This window comes from Anas acuta, chromosome 13 (assembly GCF_963932015.1).
Source record: "Anas acuta chromosome 13, bAnaAcu1.1, whole genome shotgun sequence".
Classification (NCBI taxonomy): domain Eukaryota; kingdom Metazoa; phylum Chordata; class Aves; order Anseriformes; family Anatidae; genus Anas; species Anas acuta.
The window spans coordinates 7067289-7083370 of record NC_088991.1 but is presented as its reverse complement, the minus strand read 5'-3'; the positions used below and the strand labels follow the sequence as shown (position 1 = coordinate 7083370).

Below are 16082 nucleotides of genomic sequence, written 5' to 3'. Positions count from 1 at the left end.
AGACTGAATCTGTAGGAGGATTAGTGTCCCTGAGAAAGGGCTCTTTCCGTGGGCACTCTCGGCAATGAGTGTCTCTGCTCACACGGGGAGCTGATGTCTTGGTGTCCCCTTGACTTTGCCCTGGAGGTTTTTGGCTAGGCCAGGACTGAAATGTCTGGAGGTAATCAGAAATGGTTTCCTGATGACACCTCTGGGGTGTACTCCAACTGTTGAGTCCATCAGCTGAATTCCCTTTATGGGCCAAAACCTTCGATCAGCTGATGTCTGCATGAAATCTGTCCCAGCTTTTGGCTCCTTCACTTCTCACCAAGTACCTCTGCTGCAGCAGACTCGTGTCCTGGGCCAATTTTACCAGCCTCTGACCTCTTCTGGAGGTGTCTGGGCTGTGTTATGAGGCAGCAGGCGTACCCTCCCTCTCCCCTCAGAGCACCGTGGGTGTCCGCAGACAGATCAGGGCAGCGCTGGCTGCTTCCCCCTCGCATTGCTCTTGTGTTTTATTTTTTTGCACCAAGCACCCCGGCACAGGCAGAAAAACCGTGGAGGACAGGGAAAAGCGAGCCCCCGTCCCCATCGCCTCACGGGCTCGCCTCACGGGCTCGCCTCACGGGCTCGCCTCACGGGCTCGCCTCACGGGCTCGCCTCACGGGCTCGCCTCACGGGCTCGCCTCACGGGCTCGCCTCACGGGCTCGCCTCACGGGCTCGCCTCACGGGCTCGCCTCACGGGCTCGCCTCACGGGCTCGCCTCACGGGCTCGCCTCACGGGCTCGCCTCACGGGCTCGCCTCACGGGCTCGCCTCACGGGCTCGCCTCACGGGCTCGCCTCACGGGCTCGCCTCACGGGCTCGCCTCACGGGCTCGCCTCACGGGCTCCGCTCGGCGCCCTTGACGCGGGGCGGAGCCGCCTCAGCGCTGGCGCTCGGTGCCGCCGCTCGGTGCCGCCGCCCCCCGGCCGCACCGACCACCTGATCCCGCTCCGCCCGCCGCAGCCGCAGCCTTTGTGTGAGGAGCGGGGCGGCGCGGGGCGGCCCCATGAGGCGGTGAGGGATGGCGGCGGGCGGCGGCGGCGGGCGGCCGCCGGGCCCCGACTCGTCGCTGGAGCCGTACGTGCAGACCCGCATCTTCAAGATCATCGTGATCGGCGACTCCAACGTGGGCAAGACGTGCCTGACCTTCCGCTTCTGCGGGGGCACCTTCCCCGACAAGACCGAGGCCACCATCGGCGTGGACTTCCGCGAGAAGACGGTGGAGATCGAGGGCGAGCGCATCAAGGTGGGCCGCGGCGGCACCCGCACCCGCACCCGCACCGCACCCGCAGCGCACCCGCAGCCGGGGCTGGCGGCGGCCCCGCTCCCTGTCACGGGGCCGAGTCTGTGCCTGCCGGACACCCCTCGGGGCTCTCCCGTTCCCATTCCGTCCTGAGGGAGGGCCACGGGAAGGTTTTCCCTCCCCGCGCTGTGGAGATGTCCTCCCAACACGCCGCTGCTGTTAATAAATAGCCACGTTGCTTTTTTTTTTTTTTGCTATTTATATGCTGTTTGCTTGAGTCTGCAGGGGGGCTGAGACAATAGCTCGGAGCGAGACGCTGCAAGCATCTGGTGTAACGGGGTCCTCACAGCGCCAGGCCGGCCCCGGCTTCAGAGGCTCGACCACAGCAGCAAAGGGGTGAAGCTGTAGGGAGCTGGAGGAGGGAGCTGTGTGCAGAAACCGGAGCACAGCTCGCACAGAAACCACGAGAGCATATGGCTGTAGGCTGGCTAGAGGCTTGCTGGAAAGCCAGGAGCTTGCACTAGCTGGTTGCAGCGGGCCTGACAGCTCCGATGTTAATGCACAGGAATGTTAGCAGGCAATCGGAGGATGCAGTTTCAAGGGAGCTAAAATAGAACTAATTTGCTGTATGTACACCAGCAACAGTAAAGAAATGCATTAGCTCAGAGCTGAGGAGATCCGCAGATCAACGAGCAGTGGGTAGAAAACAGCTTGGGAAGCACAGTTTGCAGCAGATCTTGGCCTTCCTGGTTAGGTGGATCAGCACAAGCAGCAGTCTGTGAAAGACTGACTTCTGGAAGAAGCCCATACTGCTATATTTTGCAGACAGATGGAGAATCAAAAGTTGAGGGGCTGATCACAGTGAATGTAGAGCTAATGTTGGATGACAACTTTAGTTGTGCTTTTAAACTGACCATGATTTTTTTCCTCTCTTTAAGACGAAAGGTGTTCATTTCCCCCTCGTGCCTTGCCCAGCTCCATCCAGTGCCCCCTGTCCGTGTTACAAGCTATAGTGCAGGCTGGCATGAAGCTGTCCTCTGGTCACTAGCTTGAAAATATTGCCATGCTTTCTACCTTTGGATATTACTTCTGCTCCAGCAAGCAGGACTGGGAGGCAGGGCAGCAAACTGCCCTTCTCCTAGGACCGTGCATCCAAATGGAGAGGTGGGATCAGTTCCTTTAAGTCGCACTTGTTCCCAGCAAGCACCTTGGGGACAAGAGGCCTGGGGCTCCTGCTGCTGCTCTGCCCAGAACTAAACAGCCTGGGATAAAGTGGCATGGAGATGAATGAGAGGTATCTCTTTGTTGCCAACATTTTTACTCTCTGAAAGATTGTGGGGCAGGCACTGTCACAATTCAGGGTGGTTCGGGTAAATCACAGTAATTTAGAAATTGCCAGCTTGCAGCTTACAGAAGTTCTTACAGAAGAGCAAGGTGCAGCTTGGAAGGGACCTCTGGAAGCCATCTGGTCCAATCCCCCTGCTCAAGGAAGACCACCCAGAGCAGGCTGCCCAGCACCACGTCCAGGTGGCTGTTTAAGATCTCTAAGGAGGGAGACTCTGTAACCAATCTGGGCAACCTGCTCCAGTGCTCTGTCACCCACACAGTAAAGAAGTGCTTCCTGAGGTTTAGAAGGAACTTCTGCTGTTGCTGGGCAATGCTGAAAGAGCCAGGCTGCTTCTTTGCACCCTCTGTCCAGGTATTTATACATATTGATAAGATTGATTTATCACATTTTTATATATACATATTTATAACACTGGTGAGATGTGCCCTGGGCCTTCTCTTCTCCATGCTGAACAGCCCCAGCTCTCTTAGTTTCTGATACAAGAGCTGTTCCAACCTCTTTATCATTTTGAAGGCCCTTTTCATTTCCATGTCTCTCTTGCACTGGGGAACTCAGAACTGGACACAGTACTCCAGATGCCACCCCAACAGTGCTGAATAGAGGGGAAGGATCACTTTCCTCAACCTGCTGATGATACTTTGCCTGGCACAGCCCAGGACACCATTATCCTTCTTTGTGGCAAGGGCACGCTGTTGGCTCATGTTCAAGCTGGTGTCCACCTGTACACCCAGGTCCTTTTCTTCAAGGCTGCTTCCCAGCTGGGCAGCCCCCAGCATGTCCTGGGGTTGTTCCTCCCCACGAGCAGGACTCTGCACCTCTCCTTGCTGAACTTCAAGGGGTTCCTGTCACCCATTTCTCCAGCCTGTCCAGATCCCTCTGGAGCACGGCCCTCTGGTGAATCAGCCCCACGCCCCACTTTTGTGTTGTTTGCAAATTTACTGAGGGTGCAGTCTGCCTCCTCACCCAGACCATTAACAAAAATGTTGAACGGGAATGGACACAGTTTTGACCGCTGGGGTACTACGCTCAGTACTGGCCTCCACCAAGACTTTGTACCACCGACTGCTACCCTCCAGGCCTGGATGATCAGCCAGTGTTTGATCCACCCCACTGCTCATCCAGCCAGACTTCATCAGCTTCTCTGTGAGTATCTTATGGCAGACAAGTGTTGAAAGCCTTTGTTGAAAGTGCACGTAGACAATATCCGCTGCTCTTACCTTGTCTAGCAATGCCTCTAGGCCTGTTTGCCTGGGATGAACAGCTTTTTTTGAATATTAGCCAGCTTTCTTGGGCCCATCTTCTGTCTTTCCTTTTCAAAATTCATCACTGTGGTCTCAAATTTTGCCCTACTCCTTCCTCTTGGGATCCTGAGCTCCACCATCTCATGGTCAGTGAGATGGCTTTGACCGTGACAGCCCTTCCTTGTTGGTATGAGGCCCAGCAGAGCACCTCCTCGTCTCCTCTGCCACTTGGGTCAGGAATTTGCCACCAACGCTCTCCAGGAACCTCAACAGCTCTTTAATCCTAACCCTTAAATTCTCATTTGACTATCCATTCCCAGGCAGAGCACCACATGGGAACATTGCTCTTTTCTTTGCCCTGCCTCTTCTGTACTGTTGCAATTCTGTCAGGTTCTTTTTTATGGCATAGGGTTAAGTGGGCTAATGTCCTGATCTGGTGCAAAAATGTTTCTGAAATGGGAAGCATTTTGTGGCATTTGTTTTGGTGGTGGGGATGATGGTGAAGTGCATTAGGAAGAGGAGGGCTGTCTGGCAAGGCGTTTCAGTCAGGTAAGTCATCACGCAGGGATTTTTCTCACTTAGAGCACACACAATTAAAGGGCGCTGTCAATTCTTTTGAATATAATGGACCATTTGCAATGACTGAGAAATGGGATATGCCGTGTAGAGCCTAGCCCTTGTCTGAGAGTACTGGAAGTGAAGAAAAGTGCTGATGTGATCGCTCTTACTCGATGAGCTAGGCTTACTGTTTGAATTACACAAGCATACGCACTGTCATACACAGCCTTGGACACTGCCAGCATATGCCCCCAAACCTGTAACTCATCCAACAACCCTGCTTCATCTAGATAAGAACTTGCCCCTCCCAGTGTGCTGGCCTTGCCCGTGTCCTGGAGATGGCTCAGTGCTGTTGCTCCATGATGGGCTGTCAAAGGTGGAACAGCAGGAAGCCCTCCTGCTTTCCGCAGCAAGTTAAACACACCGACGTACTCGTGAAGCAGCAAGACTTGCCTCAGGGTGGGCACTCGGTGCTCTGGTGGCCTCCTTTCCGTGCGTGCCTCAAGAACACTGTGCTTTGCTTCCTAGGTGCAAGTGTGGGACACGGCTGGCCAGGAGAGGTTTCGGAAGAGCATGGTAGAGCACTACTATCGCAACGTGCATGCCGTCGTCTTCGTTTACGACGTCACGAAGATGACTTCCTTCACCAACCTCAAGATGTGGATCGAGGAGTGCAACGGGCACGCGGTGCCCCCCCTGGTCCCCAAGGTGCTGGTGGGGAACAAGTGTGACTTGAAGGACCTGATCCAGGTGCCGTCCAGCATGGCCCTGAAGTTCGCTGACGCTCACAACATGCTGTTGTTCGAGACCTCAGCCAAGGACCCTAAGGAGAGCCAGAACGTGGAGTCCATCTTCATGTGCCTGGCCTGCCGGCTCAAGGCGCAGAAATCGCTGCTCTACCGCGATGTGGAGAGGCGGCCGGGCCGGGGGCACCGCCTGGAGCTGACGCGCGACGCCAACGGTAAAAACGCCTGCCCGTGCTGAGCCGGGCGGCCCCGCCGCTGCTAACAATAAAGTCTGTGAGGCTGCACTGCGCCCCGCCTCTTGCTTTGCGCGGCCCGGCACGGCCCCGTACGGCCCGGTACAGCCCGGTACAGCCCGGTACGGCTCAGCCCGGCCCCGTACGGCCCGGCCCGGCCCGCGGGAGCGCGCATGCGCGGGGGTGGGCGGGCTCCCGCGCCCCGCCGCCGCCATGAAGTAGGTTGTGGGGATGATGGCGGGGGGGGGGGGGGGGAGGAAGGGGGACACGGGGGTAAGGCCGGGTGGTCCCGGGGACTCCCGGTGCTCACGGTGTCCTCGCCCCCAGCCCGCTGACGAAGGTGAAGCTGATCAACGAGCTGAACGCGCGGGAGGCGGAGCTGGGCGTGCAGGAGGCGGTGTCGTGGCACGCCGAGTACAAGGACAGCGCCTGGGTCTTCGTCGGTACGGGCGGCGGGGGGGGGGAAAGGGGGAGGGGGGAGCGGCTGTGGCCGCTCTCAGATCCCAGTCCCGGTCCCCATCCCGGTCCCTGATCCTGCTCCCGGTCCCGGTGCCCGTCCCGGTGCCGCAGCGCCGCTGCTCTCCCCGCAGGTGGGCTGCCCTACGAGCTGACGGAGGGGGATGTGATCTGCGTGTTCTCACAGTAAGTGCCTCGGCCCCGGCCCCGCAGCGATGGGGCCGTGCCCGTGCGGCTGCTCGGGGTGCTCACGGTGTGTTTCAGGTACGGGGAGGTGGTGAACATCAATCTGGTGCGGGACAAGAAGACCGGGAAGTCCAAAGGCTTCTGCTTCCTGTGCTATGAAGACCAGAGGAGCACCATTCTCGCTGTCGACAACTTCAATGGAATCAAGGTGAGTGAAGCCGCCTGCGATGCGGCTGCTTTTACTCCTGACGCGTGGTTTGAGCTGGCCCTGCGGTTCTCTGGTGTCCCACAGGGCACAAGGAGTGGGTCCACAGCTTTGCTAACTACGTGACTCCTGTTGCAGATCAAAGGAAGGACAATCCGAGTGGACCACGTGGCCAACTATCGGCCTCCCAAGGACTCCGATGATTTAGATGAGGTCACAAAAACTCTCCATGCAAAAGGCTGTGGAGTTAAAACGCCGCCTCATTCGTCATCTGATTCTTTGTCAGAAGATGATGATGTGCCGGCAAAAAAGCAAAAAGGTGAAACATGTTCCTGCCAGTCTTTACTGTGGATGGGTGGGACTGCATGGGTCTCCATGGCCCTTAGCTCATGGAAGCAGCATCAGTGGGAACATCAGAGATAAGTGTCTGAAATGGCTTCTGGCCTGAAGTGGCTTCTGGCTTCCAGGATGAGCTGATTTGGCATGGTGATGTTGGCGTGGGGTGGGGGTGTCAGTTATTCTGAAATCAGCCTGGTGCTTGCAGCGTGCAGAGGAAGCTTCTGTCACACACCTGGGCTGTCTCTGTGACAGGCAGTTACGTCATCTGGGTTTGAGACCTTTACCGCATCCTATTCCCCTGTCAGTACAGTAGTTCAGTACTGTGCTGCACAGATTGAGGACACGGGATGGGGCCTTAGCATGGGGGAGAGGGTGGTATAAGCCAGGTAGAGTCCTAGTTTGAGAAAAGTGGGTTGGAGGAAATAAAATAAGCACGAAACCAAGGCTGGAGACAAGATGTCGCACGGAGCTGAAGAGATGCGCGAAAATGAGAGAGGCAAAGGGGAGTGAAGAGGGAAGAGAATCATTGTCAACTCTGGAAATTCTCCAGATCCAGTGACATTCTTGTTCTGTGTGCATTGCTTAGAAAACAGAATTTACAGTAGATGCGAAGCGTTGCAAAAAGTGCTTAAATTCATGAGAGCAACCTAGCTGGGGATAACACAAGGTGACAAATGTTAAAGAAGGACTTAGGGTGACTCACATTGGAGAAGAAAAGTGTCAGGTTTGGCAGTAGAATAGGATATCTGGGGGGGTAAAGAGGCTGTGAAGTATGAAGCTTGGGCCAAGGGTGCGAGGGACTCAAAATGGGAGTGGAGTTGGAAAGGTGCTGCGGTGCTAGGTAGCAGAGCTTGAGGAGCTGAGCTAATGCTTGCAAGACTGTCTACCCCTAAAGATGAATCTTTTGTTTCAGATAAAGAGAAGAGTAGACAAGAAAGGCAAAAGCAGAGCTCGCAGTCTGTGAAGAGGGCAGCATCTGCTGAGGAGGCACATCCTAGAATCAAGATTAAAAAGGAGAAGGAGGATCCTGCTTATGAACGATATGCCAGTGGGAGTCATCAGTCCTGGAATGGGTCTGAGAGGAAACATGCGAGCAGGATGCAACGAGAAGAGGAAGAGCAGAGGCATCAGAGGCAGTCGGAGAGAAGAGGAGAAAAGAGCTCCCAGGAACACAGGGGACAAAACAGTTCGCGGGAAGAGAGAGAAGAGACTGGCAGGAAGAGTGAAAGGCACAGCAGCAGGCGAGACGAGTCCGAGGGGACCAGATCCAGGGACCAGCGGGAGAGTAGCACCAGAGAGTCCCATTCCAGGCACAGGGAGCGGGGTTCCACTAGAGATTCCAGCCACCACTGAGCTCTCATGTGAGCACCCGCTAGGGCTATGGCTGCTCCCCCTGAGACAGCTGTACTCCTCGAGCCTAGACAAAAACCTGTGCAGGGCTTCCTGACACCTCTGTGTGGATACCCCAGCTGGTGTTTTGGCCTCCCACAGCTTTGACTTTGTCTCTCATTTCACTTCTCGGACAGGGGTCTCCTTGCTGTCTGTGCTGGCAGGCGCCCTGCAGAGCAAAGGTGGTTGCTGAGGGTGGCAGGGTGCTGCTCCCCAAACTGCCCAGCACCATCCTGGTGGGAACATCCCCTGTGTCTGCAGTGAGAGGCTGCTGGGTGCCGCCTGTGTGTCCTGGGTGCACCCAGCGCCTCTTCCTTGTGTGATGAATCCCAAGAGACGTGCTGTTGAGTTAGAGTGCTTTTTTTTTGTGTTTATTTTTTTAAACTCTTCTTAATAAAACTGATCGTTAACCAGAAGAGAGAACTGAAGCAGCACTCTCATTTCCCGGTGTGCTTTTTTTGTGTGTCGTACTGTGTTCAGGCTGACTCGACCTGAACAACAAAGAAGCGGGGCCGGCTCCGGGGGGGGCGTGCGCGGTGGGGGCCGGGCCCCGCTGATGGGGGAAGGGGAAGGGGAAGGGGGGGGCACGGCGGGGCCGCGGCCTCAGCCCGGTGCCGCCAGGGGGCGCCGGCCGCCGGCTGCGCGCGCCGCCCGTGCCGGGGCGGTTCCCGTTCCCGTTCCCGTGCCCGTTCCCGTTCCCGTTCCCGTCGCCGCTCCCGTTCCCGTTCCGCTCTCGGCTCCGGTTCCGGCGGCGGGGCGGCCCGCGGCCATGCCATGTCCGCGCTGAGCTGGAAACCCTTCGTGTACGGCGGGCTCGCCTCCATCGTGGCCGAGTTCGGTGAGGAGCGGTTCGGTGGCGGCTACCGGTGATCCCGGTACCGCTCCCGGTTCTCTGACGGGCGCTCTCCCCGCAGGCACCTTCCCCGTGGACCTGACCAAGACGCGGCTGCAGGTGCAGGGGCAGAGCGCCGACGCGCGGTTCCGCGAGGTGCGCTACCGGGGCATGTTCCACGCCCTGTTCCGCATCTGCCGCGAGGAGGGCGGCCGCGCCCTCTACTCGGGGTAAGCGCCGGGGACCGGGGCCGGGGGGCACCGGGAAGGGGGCGTGGGGGCGAGCATCGGGGCACCGGAGGCTCCGGTGGGCTGGGGCCGCGGGGGGGGCACCGGCGTGTGGGGCCTGCGAGGGCAGCGTGCATGGCCCTGAGTCGTCTGGTGGGAAGGGAGCTCCGAGATCACCCAGCACAGCCTGACCTAGCGCTAACCAGGCCTCCGCTAAAACACATCACCCAGCTCTACATCTGAACGGCTTGTAAAGACCTCCAGGGATGGTGACTCCACCACCTCCCTGGGCAGCCTTTTCCAGTGCCTCACAACCCTCTCAGTAAAGTTCTTCCTAACATCTAACCTAAAACTCCCCTGGCGCAACTTAAGCCCATTCCCCCTCGTCCTGTCACCAGGCACGTGGGAGAACAGGCCAACCCCCACCTCATGACAGCCTCCTTTGAGGTATCTGTAGAGAGCAATAAGGTCGCCCCTGAGCCTCCTCTTCTCCAGGCTGAACAAGCCCAGCTCCCTCAGCCGCTCCTCGTAGGACTTGTTCTCCAGGCCCCTCGCCAGCTTCGTCGCCCTTCTCTGGACCCGCTCAAGCACCTCGATGTCCTTCTTGTAGCGAGGGGCCCAAAACTGAACACAGTACTCGAGGTGCGGCCTCACCAGAGCCGAGTACAGGGGGACGATCACCTCCCTAGCCCTGCTGGCCACACTGTTCCTGATACAAGCCAGGATGCCGTTGGCCTTCTTGGCCACCTGAGCACACTGCTGAATTCGGTTCATCCGGGTCTCGTTTGTTCCCCCACTCAGGATTGCCCCGGCGCTGCTGAGACAGGCGTCCTACGGCACCATCAAGATCGGCATTTACCAGAGCCTGAAGCGGCTGTTCGTGGATCGCCTGGAAGGTCGGTGTCGGTGCAGGCAGGTCTCTTCCCGCAGGAGGTGCAGCACGGAGCCGTGCGCTTTCTGCTCTGTGTGCTCTGGCTCCTTCCTTTCTCTGCCACCTTTCCCAGCTACAAATTGTCAAAGAAATTGAGTTGTTTCCATTTTCTGCTGCGTGTTTTGTTTGTATAATAACAGCAAGGACAGCTTTCAATATAGATTAGAGCCTCACTGTGCTTGGCACTGCCCACAGTCACAGAAATGACCCCTAAGCCAAACACCTGCCCCTCCAGACAGATCTTTACTTTCCCCAGCCTTTATCTCTGTTTTGTGGTTTCAGAGCCCCCCCTCCCAAAAACAAAACAAAACAAAACAAAAAACCAACAACCCACCCTCTTCCTGTGTATGGCTCTACACCCATACACAGGGCTGCACACCCCTCCTCACTCGCTGTTGCAGCGTTTCCAGTTGTGAGTACTGTTGTTTGAATATTTGTCTTCCTACAGGCCTGGGGCAGCCAGTGGCCTGGTCTCCGCTGGAAAGTGCGGTGGTCAGTACCAGCAAAGGGCCATACCTTCTTTCAACATAACTATCACTCTAATACTGGGCCTGGAAGTCTTACATTATTTTTTTCCTCCTCTGGGACTAATTGCATCTAACTTTCTCTGCCTGGGTCACCTATTCTCTGTTTTCTCAAGGCGGCCACATATTGAGAGCGTGGCCGGCTGGTGCTCCAGGTTAAAAGTAATTTGTATCAGGTTGCCTTCAGAAATGTTTAGCTGCCCCACTTTGTCTACCTCTGTCTTGCTGTTCTCTACTGTGAGAAATGTGTCACTGGGCACTGAAATCAGGTAACTGTTTAGAATTTTCATGTGTAGAGGCCTTTTCCTTGTCTGATCAGCTAGAATCATCAGTCAGACCTGCTTCTCTCTGACAGCGTGTTGCTGTTTCAGCTTCTACTTTTTACCTCTGGTAGCTGAGGCAGTTGTGGGGACAGCTCTGCCTTGATCTGATTACAAGTTGCCAGTTTCTGCTTGCGCAGCTTCACCATGTGATTTGAGAGCTTACCTTTTCTATTCTTTCCAGAGCTTCTTGCTTGTTCAGTACAATCTGTACACCTTCCCTTTAGACCTTCAGAATCTGACATTCTTTTCTTGGTTGCAGATGAAACGTTGTTAATCAATGTAATCTGTGGAGTGGTTTCAGGGGTGATCTCCTCTGCACTTGCCAATCCAACGGATGTGCTGAAGGTAAGAAGTGTATGTGGCCAGAGACAGCTTCCTTGTTTTGCTGTGTGTTCCTGCTTTCCAGTGAAGATGCATCTTTCCCAGCTGCAGTGACATGTTCTCTAAGCCACTACTGGCATTATTTTGCTAATGTGGGCTTGTTGAGAATGGGAGTAGAAGCCTAGAGCCAATAAAAAAGTTTTGTTTTTGTTTAAAAAAAAATAAATCAAGAAATCTGTAAATCTGTAGGTGGTCCAGGCTGTGTTACATTAACTGGGAAAGGTGAGTGGGGTGGCAGCCAGCCATCAGACCTTCTCAGCTCCATTCCCTTTGATGACTGTGCTGAGCTTTGCTGATACAGTTCAGCCCTACCTGTTGTGAAGAGAGTCTGGAGAACTTTCCCATACTTCTCCCGTGTGTGGTTCAACCTTCTTGGGCTGCCTTCAGAAGGGGAAGACCATGCCTGTCACTCTGTGTTGCTTGAATTTTTCACTGCCCTTCCACCCTGTTGCTGTCCCTGCTGCTTGCCTGCCCTCATCTGCTGCATGGTTTGCGGGGAGAGATCGTGTGGGTAGTGGGAAAGCAGTGTCTGCTGTAAGTTTCCCCATTATTCCTTACCACCAGGAAGTCGTTGAGCTGCTGTCCTTGTCCCCCTTGTAGCAGACACTGATGCTATCCCACTGACCTGTGCATTTCTTTCAGATTCGAATGCAGGCTCAAGGCAGTTTATTCCAGGGTGGCATGATTGGCAGCTTCATCGATATCTACCAGCAGGAGGGTACCCGAGGCCTCTGGAGGGTGAGCACCACCTGATGGATAGTTGTGTTGTTATTTCTGCTCTTTAGACAAACACGCAAGAGGGGAAAATAGAATAGAGAAGAAATGGAGCCCTCTTTGCTGCTGGTGTGTGCCGCAGACAGGTTGCAGTGCAGAGACAGCTCCAATTCAAATTGGATTCCACTGATCAAGCTAGTCTTGTTTCTCTCTGGTTTGGGATAACCACTAGGTAGATCATGGCTCATAATTTGGCACACTGAAGAGTTGTTCCTCTGTGACTGGGAAGCTTTGTCATGATAACATGGGTTTCCCTGAATTACTTGGGTGAGGTTAGAGTTCCTGTGAAATGGCCAAGCTCTGCATTACTGCTGTGTTCTCTGTGACCTGGTACTCAGTGGAATTGTAGGTGCTTTTACCTGTTTCCTGAGGGGGTGGTTGCTAGGTTATTTCCCAGATGGAACATAGCACTTACCTAAGCTTGTTCTTTCCAGTAATTGTTTTGTCAGTTCCCAGATCAATGTCCTGCCACTGGCAACTTTTGTAATACACGATCATCTCCTAAATCAACAGTCCTAGCAAAGCAAAATCTAGTTGCTGGCACGTAGCAAGGAGGACCTGGTCCTGGGAGGACTCCATCTGGTTCTCTAAACAGCTGCTGGTTTTGTGGTGCAGGATCTCTTTTGGTGTTGAATCCCCTGGGTACTGTTGAGTGAGGGAAGATGAGTAAATTGTAGCCTAATTCCTGTGTGTTAGTGGCTGAGAGGAGAGAAGCAGCATCTGGTTAATCTAGCTGGAGTAAAAGTGTCACGGTGTAGGATGGAAGAATCCTTCTTAGCTTTGGAGTTAATGCTGGGAGACAGTGAGCTGGTCCATCTCAAAAGCTGCAGCTGTGAGACAGGGTGAGGAGGATTCCGGGTAGATTGTCAGAGAAAGGCTCCTGACAGGGGAGTGGGAAGAGATGTTACACTAGCTGCAGGCCTTCTGGTAGCAAACTGTGCTTGTGACTGATGTTTGTGCCCCGCAGGGTGTCGTCCCAACAGCCCAGAGAGCTGCCATCGTGGTTGGGGTGGAACTGCCAGTCTATGACATTACCAAGAAGCACTTAATTCTATCAGGCCTGATGGGCGATACAATCTTTGCCCACTTTGTGTGAGTATTTGCTGCAGCTGCTGGACTCTCCAGGCTTGGCAGGGTGTGTGGAGCAGAGGAGCAAGCTGGGATTTGGAGTGAGATCTGTTTGTAGAGCCAATTGCTCTGGAGCTGCCAAGAACAAGCTCAATACTTCTGAGAGATCTGGTGTGTTGATTGGAGCAGCTCAGGATGCCCAGCAAGTGTCCCTAGAGAGATCTCCCCAGAGAAAGGAACCTAATGAACCCTTTTGGTGAAGTTACAGCTTGAATTTAGCTCACTGATGACCAGACATGCTGTTGTTCCATGTCTCTGCCCTGGTACAAATTGGGCAGGAGTTTTGGTTGTGTAGCAATCAGTTAAAAGAGCTGCTCCAGTCCTAGGTGCTCATCTCTGCAAACAATGTCAGCTTGCAGCCATTGCTGTAAGAGTTTTGTGAAACAGAAGTTTGCAAAACTGACCGAGAGAAGGCCCTGAGCAACCTGACCTAGTTTTAAAGTCAGCCCTGCTCTAAACAAGGGGTGGATTAGAGACCTCCCAAAATCTTTCTTCACCTACATTTTCCTATTATTCTTCTAGTGGACACTTTAGCTGGAGGTGCTGCAGTGCTTCTGTTGGGTTTGCCTGCTGTGGGCTGAAGGTGACAAGCACTAGACCATATGTGCAGGGAGGAGACTAGCAGCTGCATGCTCCCTCTTGCTGTCTTTGGTCTTCCTCCCTCCTTCCCTGCCATGAAGAAATGTTTGCTCTGGGGAGAAGGATGTGCACTTCCAAGAGGCTGCCTTCAGGTCTGTGTCACCTTGTCAGCACGAAGAAACCCTTGCTGGACTGCAGAATGCAGACCTGGCAGTGGGCTCTGACAGGGACTTAATCAGACGAAACTGAGCTTTTACTTTCCTTAGCTCTCTGGGGTCTCAGAGTGGTGTGATTCCTTTTTCTGGGTGGGAACAGAGAGTACAGCTAATGTTTATTGCTAAATACCCATCATAACATTCAGTGAAAGATACTCTTGTGCTTCTGTCATGGCCTTCCTGAGCCAGATTGGCCATACTCAGCTATTCCTCTCTGATGTTTTGGTGTATGTATAGTTCCAGTTTTACGTGTGGGCTAGCTGGGGCCATTGCTTCCAACCCTGTGGACGTGGTGCGGACACGGATGATGAACCAGCGAGCAATTGTGGGCAGCGTGGAGCTCTATAAGGGCACTCTGGACGGTCTCGTGAAGGTAAGGAGGTAACAGGTGGGCAAATTCCTGTTTTTTAGAAACTGGCCAAATTCAAGCTGTTGAAATATGGGCTGGATGAGCAGACAGTGAGGTGGATCAAACATTGGTTGATCATTCAGGCCTGGAGGGTAGCAGTCAGTGGTACAAAGTCTTGGTGGAGGCCAGTAATGAGCATAGTACCCCAGCAGTCAAAGCTGTGTCCGTACTGCATAGTGTGCCAGGAAGCTTGGAGCTGTTCTGTGTTGAGGATATTGCACTCTGTGAAGGATGTTTACAGTGCCTGCCACAACGAATTCATCCACAATGCGTGGACTTGCTGAAAGAACACTCCAGGTGTTCCCAGAGCAGAAGTCCTCCCTGGGCCTTCGTCTCTCTGCAGTATCTGTGACTGGACCCAAGTTGTGTCTCATAACTGATACCTCCTCTCTCTTCGCAGACATGGAAGAGCGAGGGATTCTTTGCACTCTATAAAGGCTTCTGGCCAAACTGGCTTCGGCTCGGTCCCTGGAACATCATTGTATCCTTCAGTGTGCTGCTGGGAGGCCATGAACATGGACAGGCAGGGGAGGACAAGCTGTAAGTAGAAGTTCAGAGCAGACACGCTGATGGTGTACCTCTTTGTCTTCCTCGCAGTAGCCCAAAGTGAACTCCCTGTTCTGCTTGGACAGATGTAAACCGATGTGGCTGCAGATGGTTCAAGTGCCAAAAAATGCCACTGTTGGCGACTGCTACTTCTAAAAGCTCTGTAGGTGGTTAGTGCAGGGACTGCCAGTGCAGCAGTGTGGATACTTTCCTGTAAAGTAAGTGCTCTCAAGTGTTTGGCTTTAAACTTTCCATTTGGCTTGAGCTGCTAGAGGTGCAGCAGTTTCTGGATTGGCTCCCATTTTTGGGGGAAAGCCTGGTGAATTTCTGCCCTTAGGAGAGGTGCTGACCTGCTCTGCAGAATCAGCACTTCCAGATTGCTGTAATGGTCCTTCTGGCCCTCTGAAATCATGTATACAGCTTGTTTTAAAGAATTCAAATTTAGAAAGTCCCAGTCTGGGGTTAGAGTCACCTCCCATTCTCAGTGGTCTTGGCAAGCCTGGCCCAGCTTTCTTCTGGGTCAGTCTCTTCCCTCTTGGTAGCTCTCCTGCAGCTCTCTTCCACCTCTACAGATCACTTTATGCTGCCTGGAAGAGGGACTTCCCCACGGGCTTTCTGTGCTGATCTACCTGCCTTGCCTTGTCAGGTATGGCCTGGTTATGAGGGAGGTTCAGTGCAGCTGCTATATATATATTTGTCTGTCCCAATTCCTTAACTTCCTCTTCAGTTTTTTATCACATATGAGCAGTTGAAGCGACTTCCGTTCTGAGAGCTGGCTGCATTCCGTGGGTGTCATCTTCAAGACTTGCAGCAGTATTTTGCTGCAGCCTTCCTCTTCATTTCACCATCCCCGTCTTTTGATGTGTTGGTACATGTGGGTCTGGACTCTCCCCCTCCCCCAAATGCATGGTCCCTGGAGCATGTTCTGGCTGAAGTATAACTGAGAGGCTGATTGCAGGTACTGCATGTTGTTTTTTTTCACACAGAAGCAAGTATTAACTGTGTACAAGTGTCTGGGCCTGAAGCAATATCTTCTGTGAAGATCTGTGCATTCCAGTGGCCTTTTGATGCAGCTGTGGTTAGTTGTTTGGCTCATGTGCATTGTTCTGCCGTGCCTGTGGGGTGAGGCTGGAGGCTGGAAAAGGGGTGCTGTCATGTTTTCTTGCGGATCTGTAACCTCATTAAATTATTTATTGACTGGATGGTATGAGTTTGTGTTTGTGCAGACTTACAGTAGGTATATTT

At 54.0% G+C, this 16082-nt stretch overlaps 3 protein-coding genes across 6 annotated transcripts; all 3 read left to right on the top strand.

Annotated features, from left to right (window-relative positions):
• Positions 1 to 881: 881 nt before the first annotated feature.
• Positions 882 to 5836, top strand: RAB33A (RAB33A, member RAS oncogene family). 2 transcript variants are annotated; one of them, XM_068697625.1, is made up of 3 exons: positions 882 to 1270; positions 4943 to 5375; positions 5721 to 5836. In XM_068697625.1, the coding sequence occupies exons 1-3, from the start codon at positions 1046 to 1048 to the stop codon at positions 5726 to 5728; spliced, it is 666 nt and encodes a 221-aa protein (XP_068553726.1). In that variant the 5' UTR covers positions 882 to 1045; the 3' UTR covers positions 5729 to 5836. The 2 variants fall into 2 exon arrangements, with proteins under 2 accessions (XP_068553726.1, XP_068553725.1); XM_068697624.1 differs by lacking the exon at positions 5721 to 5836 and having other exon boundaries at positions 883 to 1270; positions 4943 to 5444.
• RBMX2 (RNA binding motif protein X-linked 2) lies at positions 5488 to 8396 on the top strand. Its single transcript, XM_068697619.1, has 6 exons — positions 5488 to 5611; positions 5721 to 5836; positions 5984 to 6035; positions 6114 to 6243; positions 6379 to 6559; positions 7493 to 8396. Exons 1-6 carry the CDS (start codon positions 5607 to 5609, stop codon positions 7930 to 7932), a joined length of 924 nt encoding a protein of 307 aa, XP_068553720.1. The 5' UTR covers positions 5488 to 5606; the 3' UTR covers positions 7933 to 8396.
• A 198-nt stretch (positions 8397 to 8594) lies between these two features.
• Positions 8595 to 16039, top strand: SLC25A14 (solute carrier family 25 member 14). 3 transcript variants are annotated; one of them, XR_011101239.1, is made up of 10 exons: positions 8600 to 8806; positions 8883 to 9030; positions 9829 to 9923; positions 11065 to 11150; positions 11829 to 11924; positions 12928 to 13052; positions 14120 to 14255; positions 14692 to 14772; positions 15565 to 15711; positions 15824 to 16039. XR_011101239.1 is itself a non-coding variant. In XM_068697621.1 (9 exons), exons 1-9 carry the CDS (start codon positions 8743 to 8745, stop codon positions 15604 to 15606), a joined length of 873 nt encoding a protein of 290 aa, XP_068553722.1. In that variant the 5' UTR covers positions 8595 to 8742; the 3' UTR covers positions 15607 to 16039. The 3 variants fall into 3 exon arrangements, 1 of the variants encoding a protein (XP_068553722.1); XM_068697621.1 differs by having other exon boundaries at positions 8595 to 8806; positions 15565 to 16039; XR_011101240.1 differs by lacking the exons at positions 14692 to 14772; positions 15565 to 15711; positions 15824 to 16039 and adding an exon at positions 13611 to 13819 and having other exon boundaries at positions 8595 to 8806.
• Positions 16040 to 16082: the final 43 nt, after the last annotated feature.

Excerpts from the sequence above, each read along its gene's own strand:
- RAB33A (XM_068697624.1), top strand. The coding sequence starts at position 1,046 with ATGGCGGCGGGCGGCGGCGGCGGGCGGCCGCCGGGCCCCGACTCGTCG. Across the intron at positions 1,271-4,942 it reads TCGAGGGCGAGCGCATCAAG|GTGCAAGTGTGGGACACGGC; the intron begins GTGGGCCGCGGC and ends TTTGCTTCCTAG.
- RBMX2 (XM_068697619.1), top strand. Across the intron at positions 5,837-5,983 it reads CAGCGCCTGGGTCTTCGTCG|GTGGGCTGCCCTACGAGCTG; the intron begins GTACGGGCGGCG and ends CTCTCCCCGCAG. Across the intron at positions 6,560-7,492 it reads GCCGGCAAAAAAGCAAAAAG|ATAAAGAGAAGAGTAGACAA; the intron begins GTGAAACATGTT and ends CTTTTGTTTCAG.
- SLC25A14 (XM_068697621.1), top strand. The coding sequence starts at position 8,743 with ATGTCCGCGCTGAGCTGGAAACCCTTCGTGTACGGCGGGCTCGCCTCC. Across the intron at positions 11,925-12,927 it reads GTACCCGAGGCCTCTGGAGG|GGTGTCGTCCCAACAGCCCA; the intron begins GTGAGCACCACC and ends TGTGCCCCGCAG. Across the intron at positions 13,053-14,119 it reads ACAATCTTTGCCCACTTTGT|TTCCAGTTTTACGTGTGGGC; the intron begins GTGAGTATTTGC and ends GTGTATGTATAG.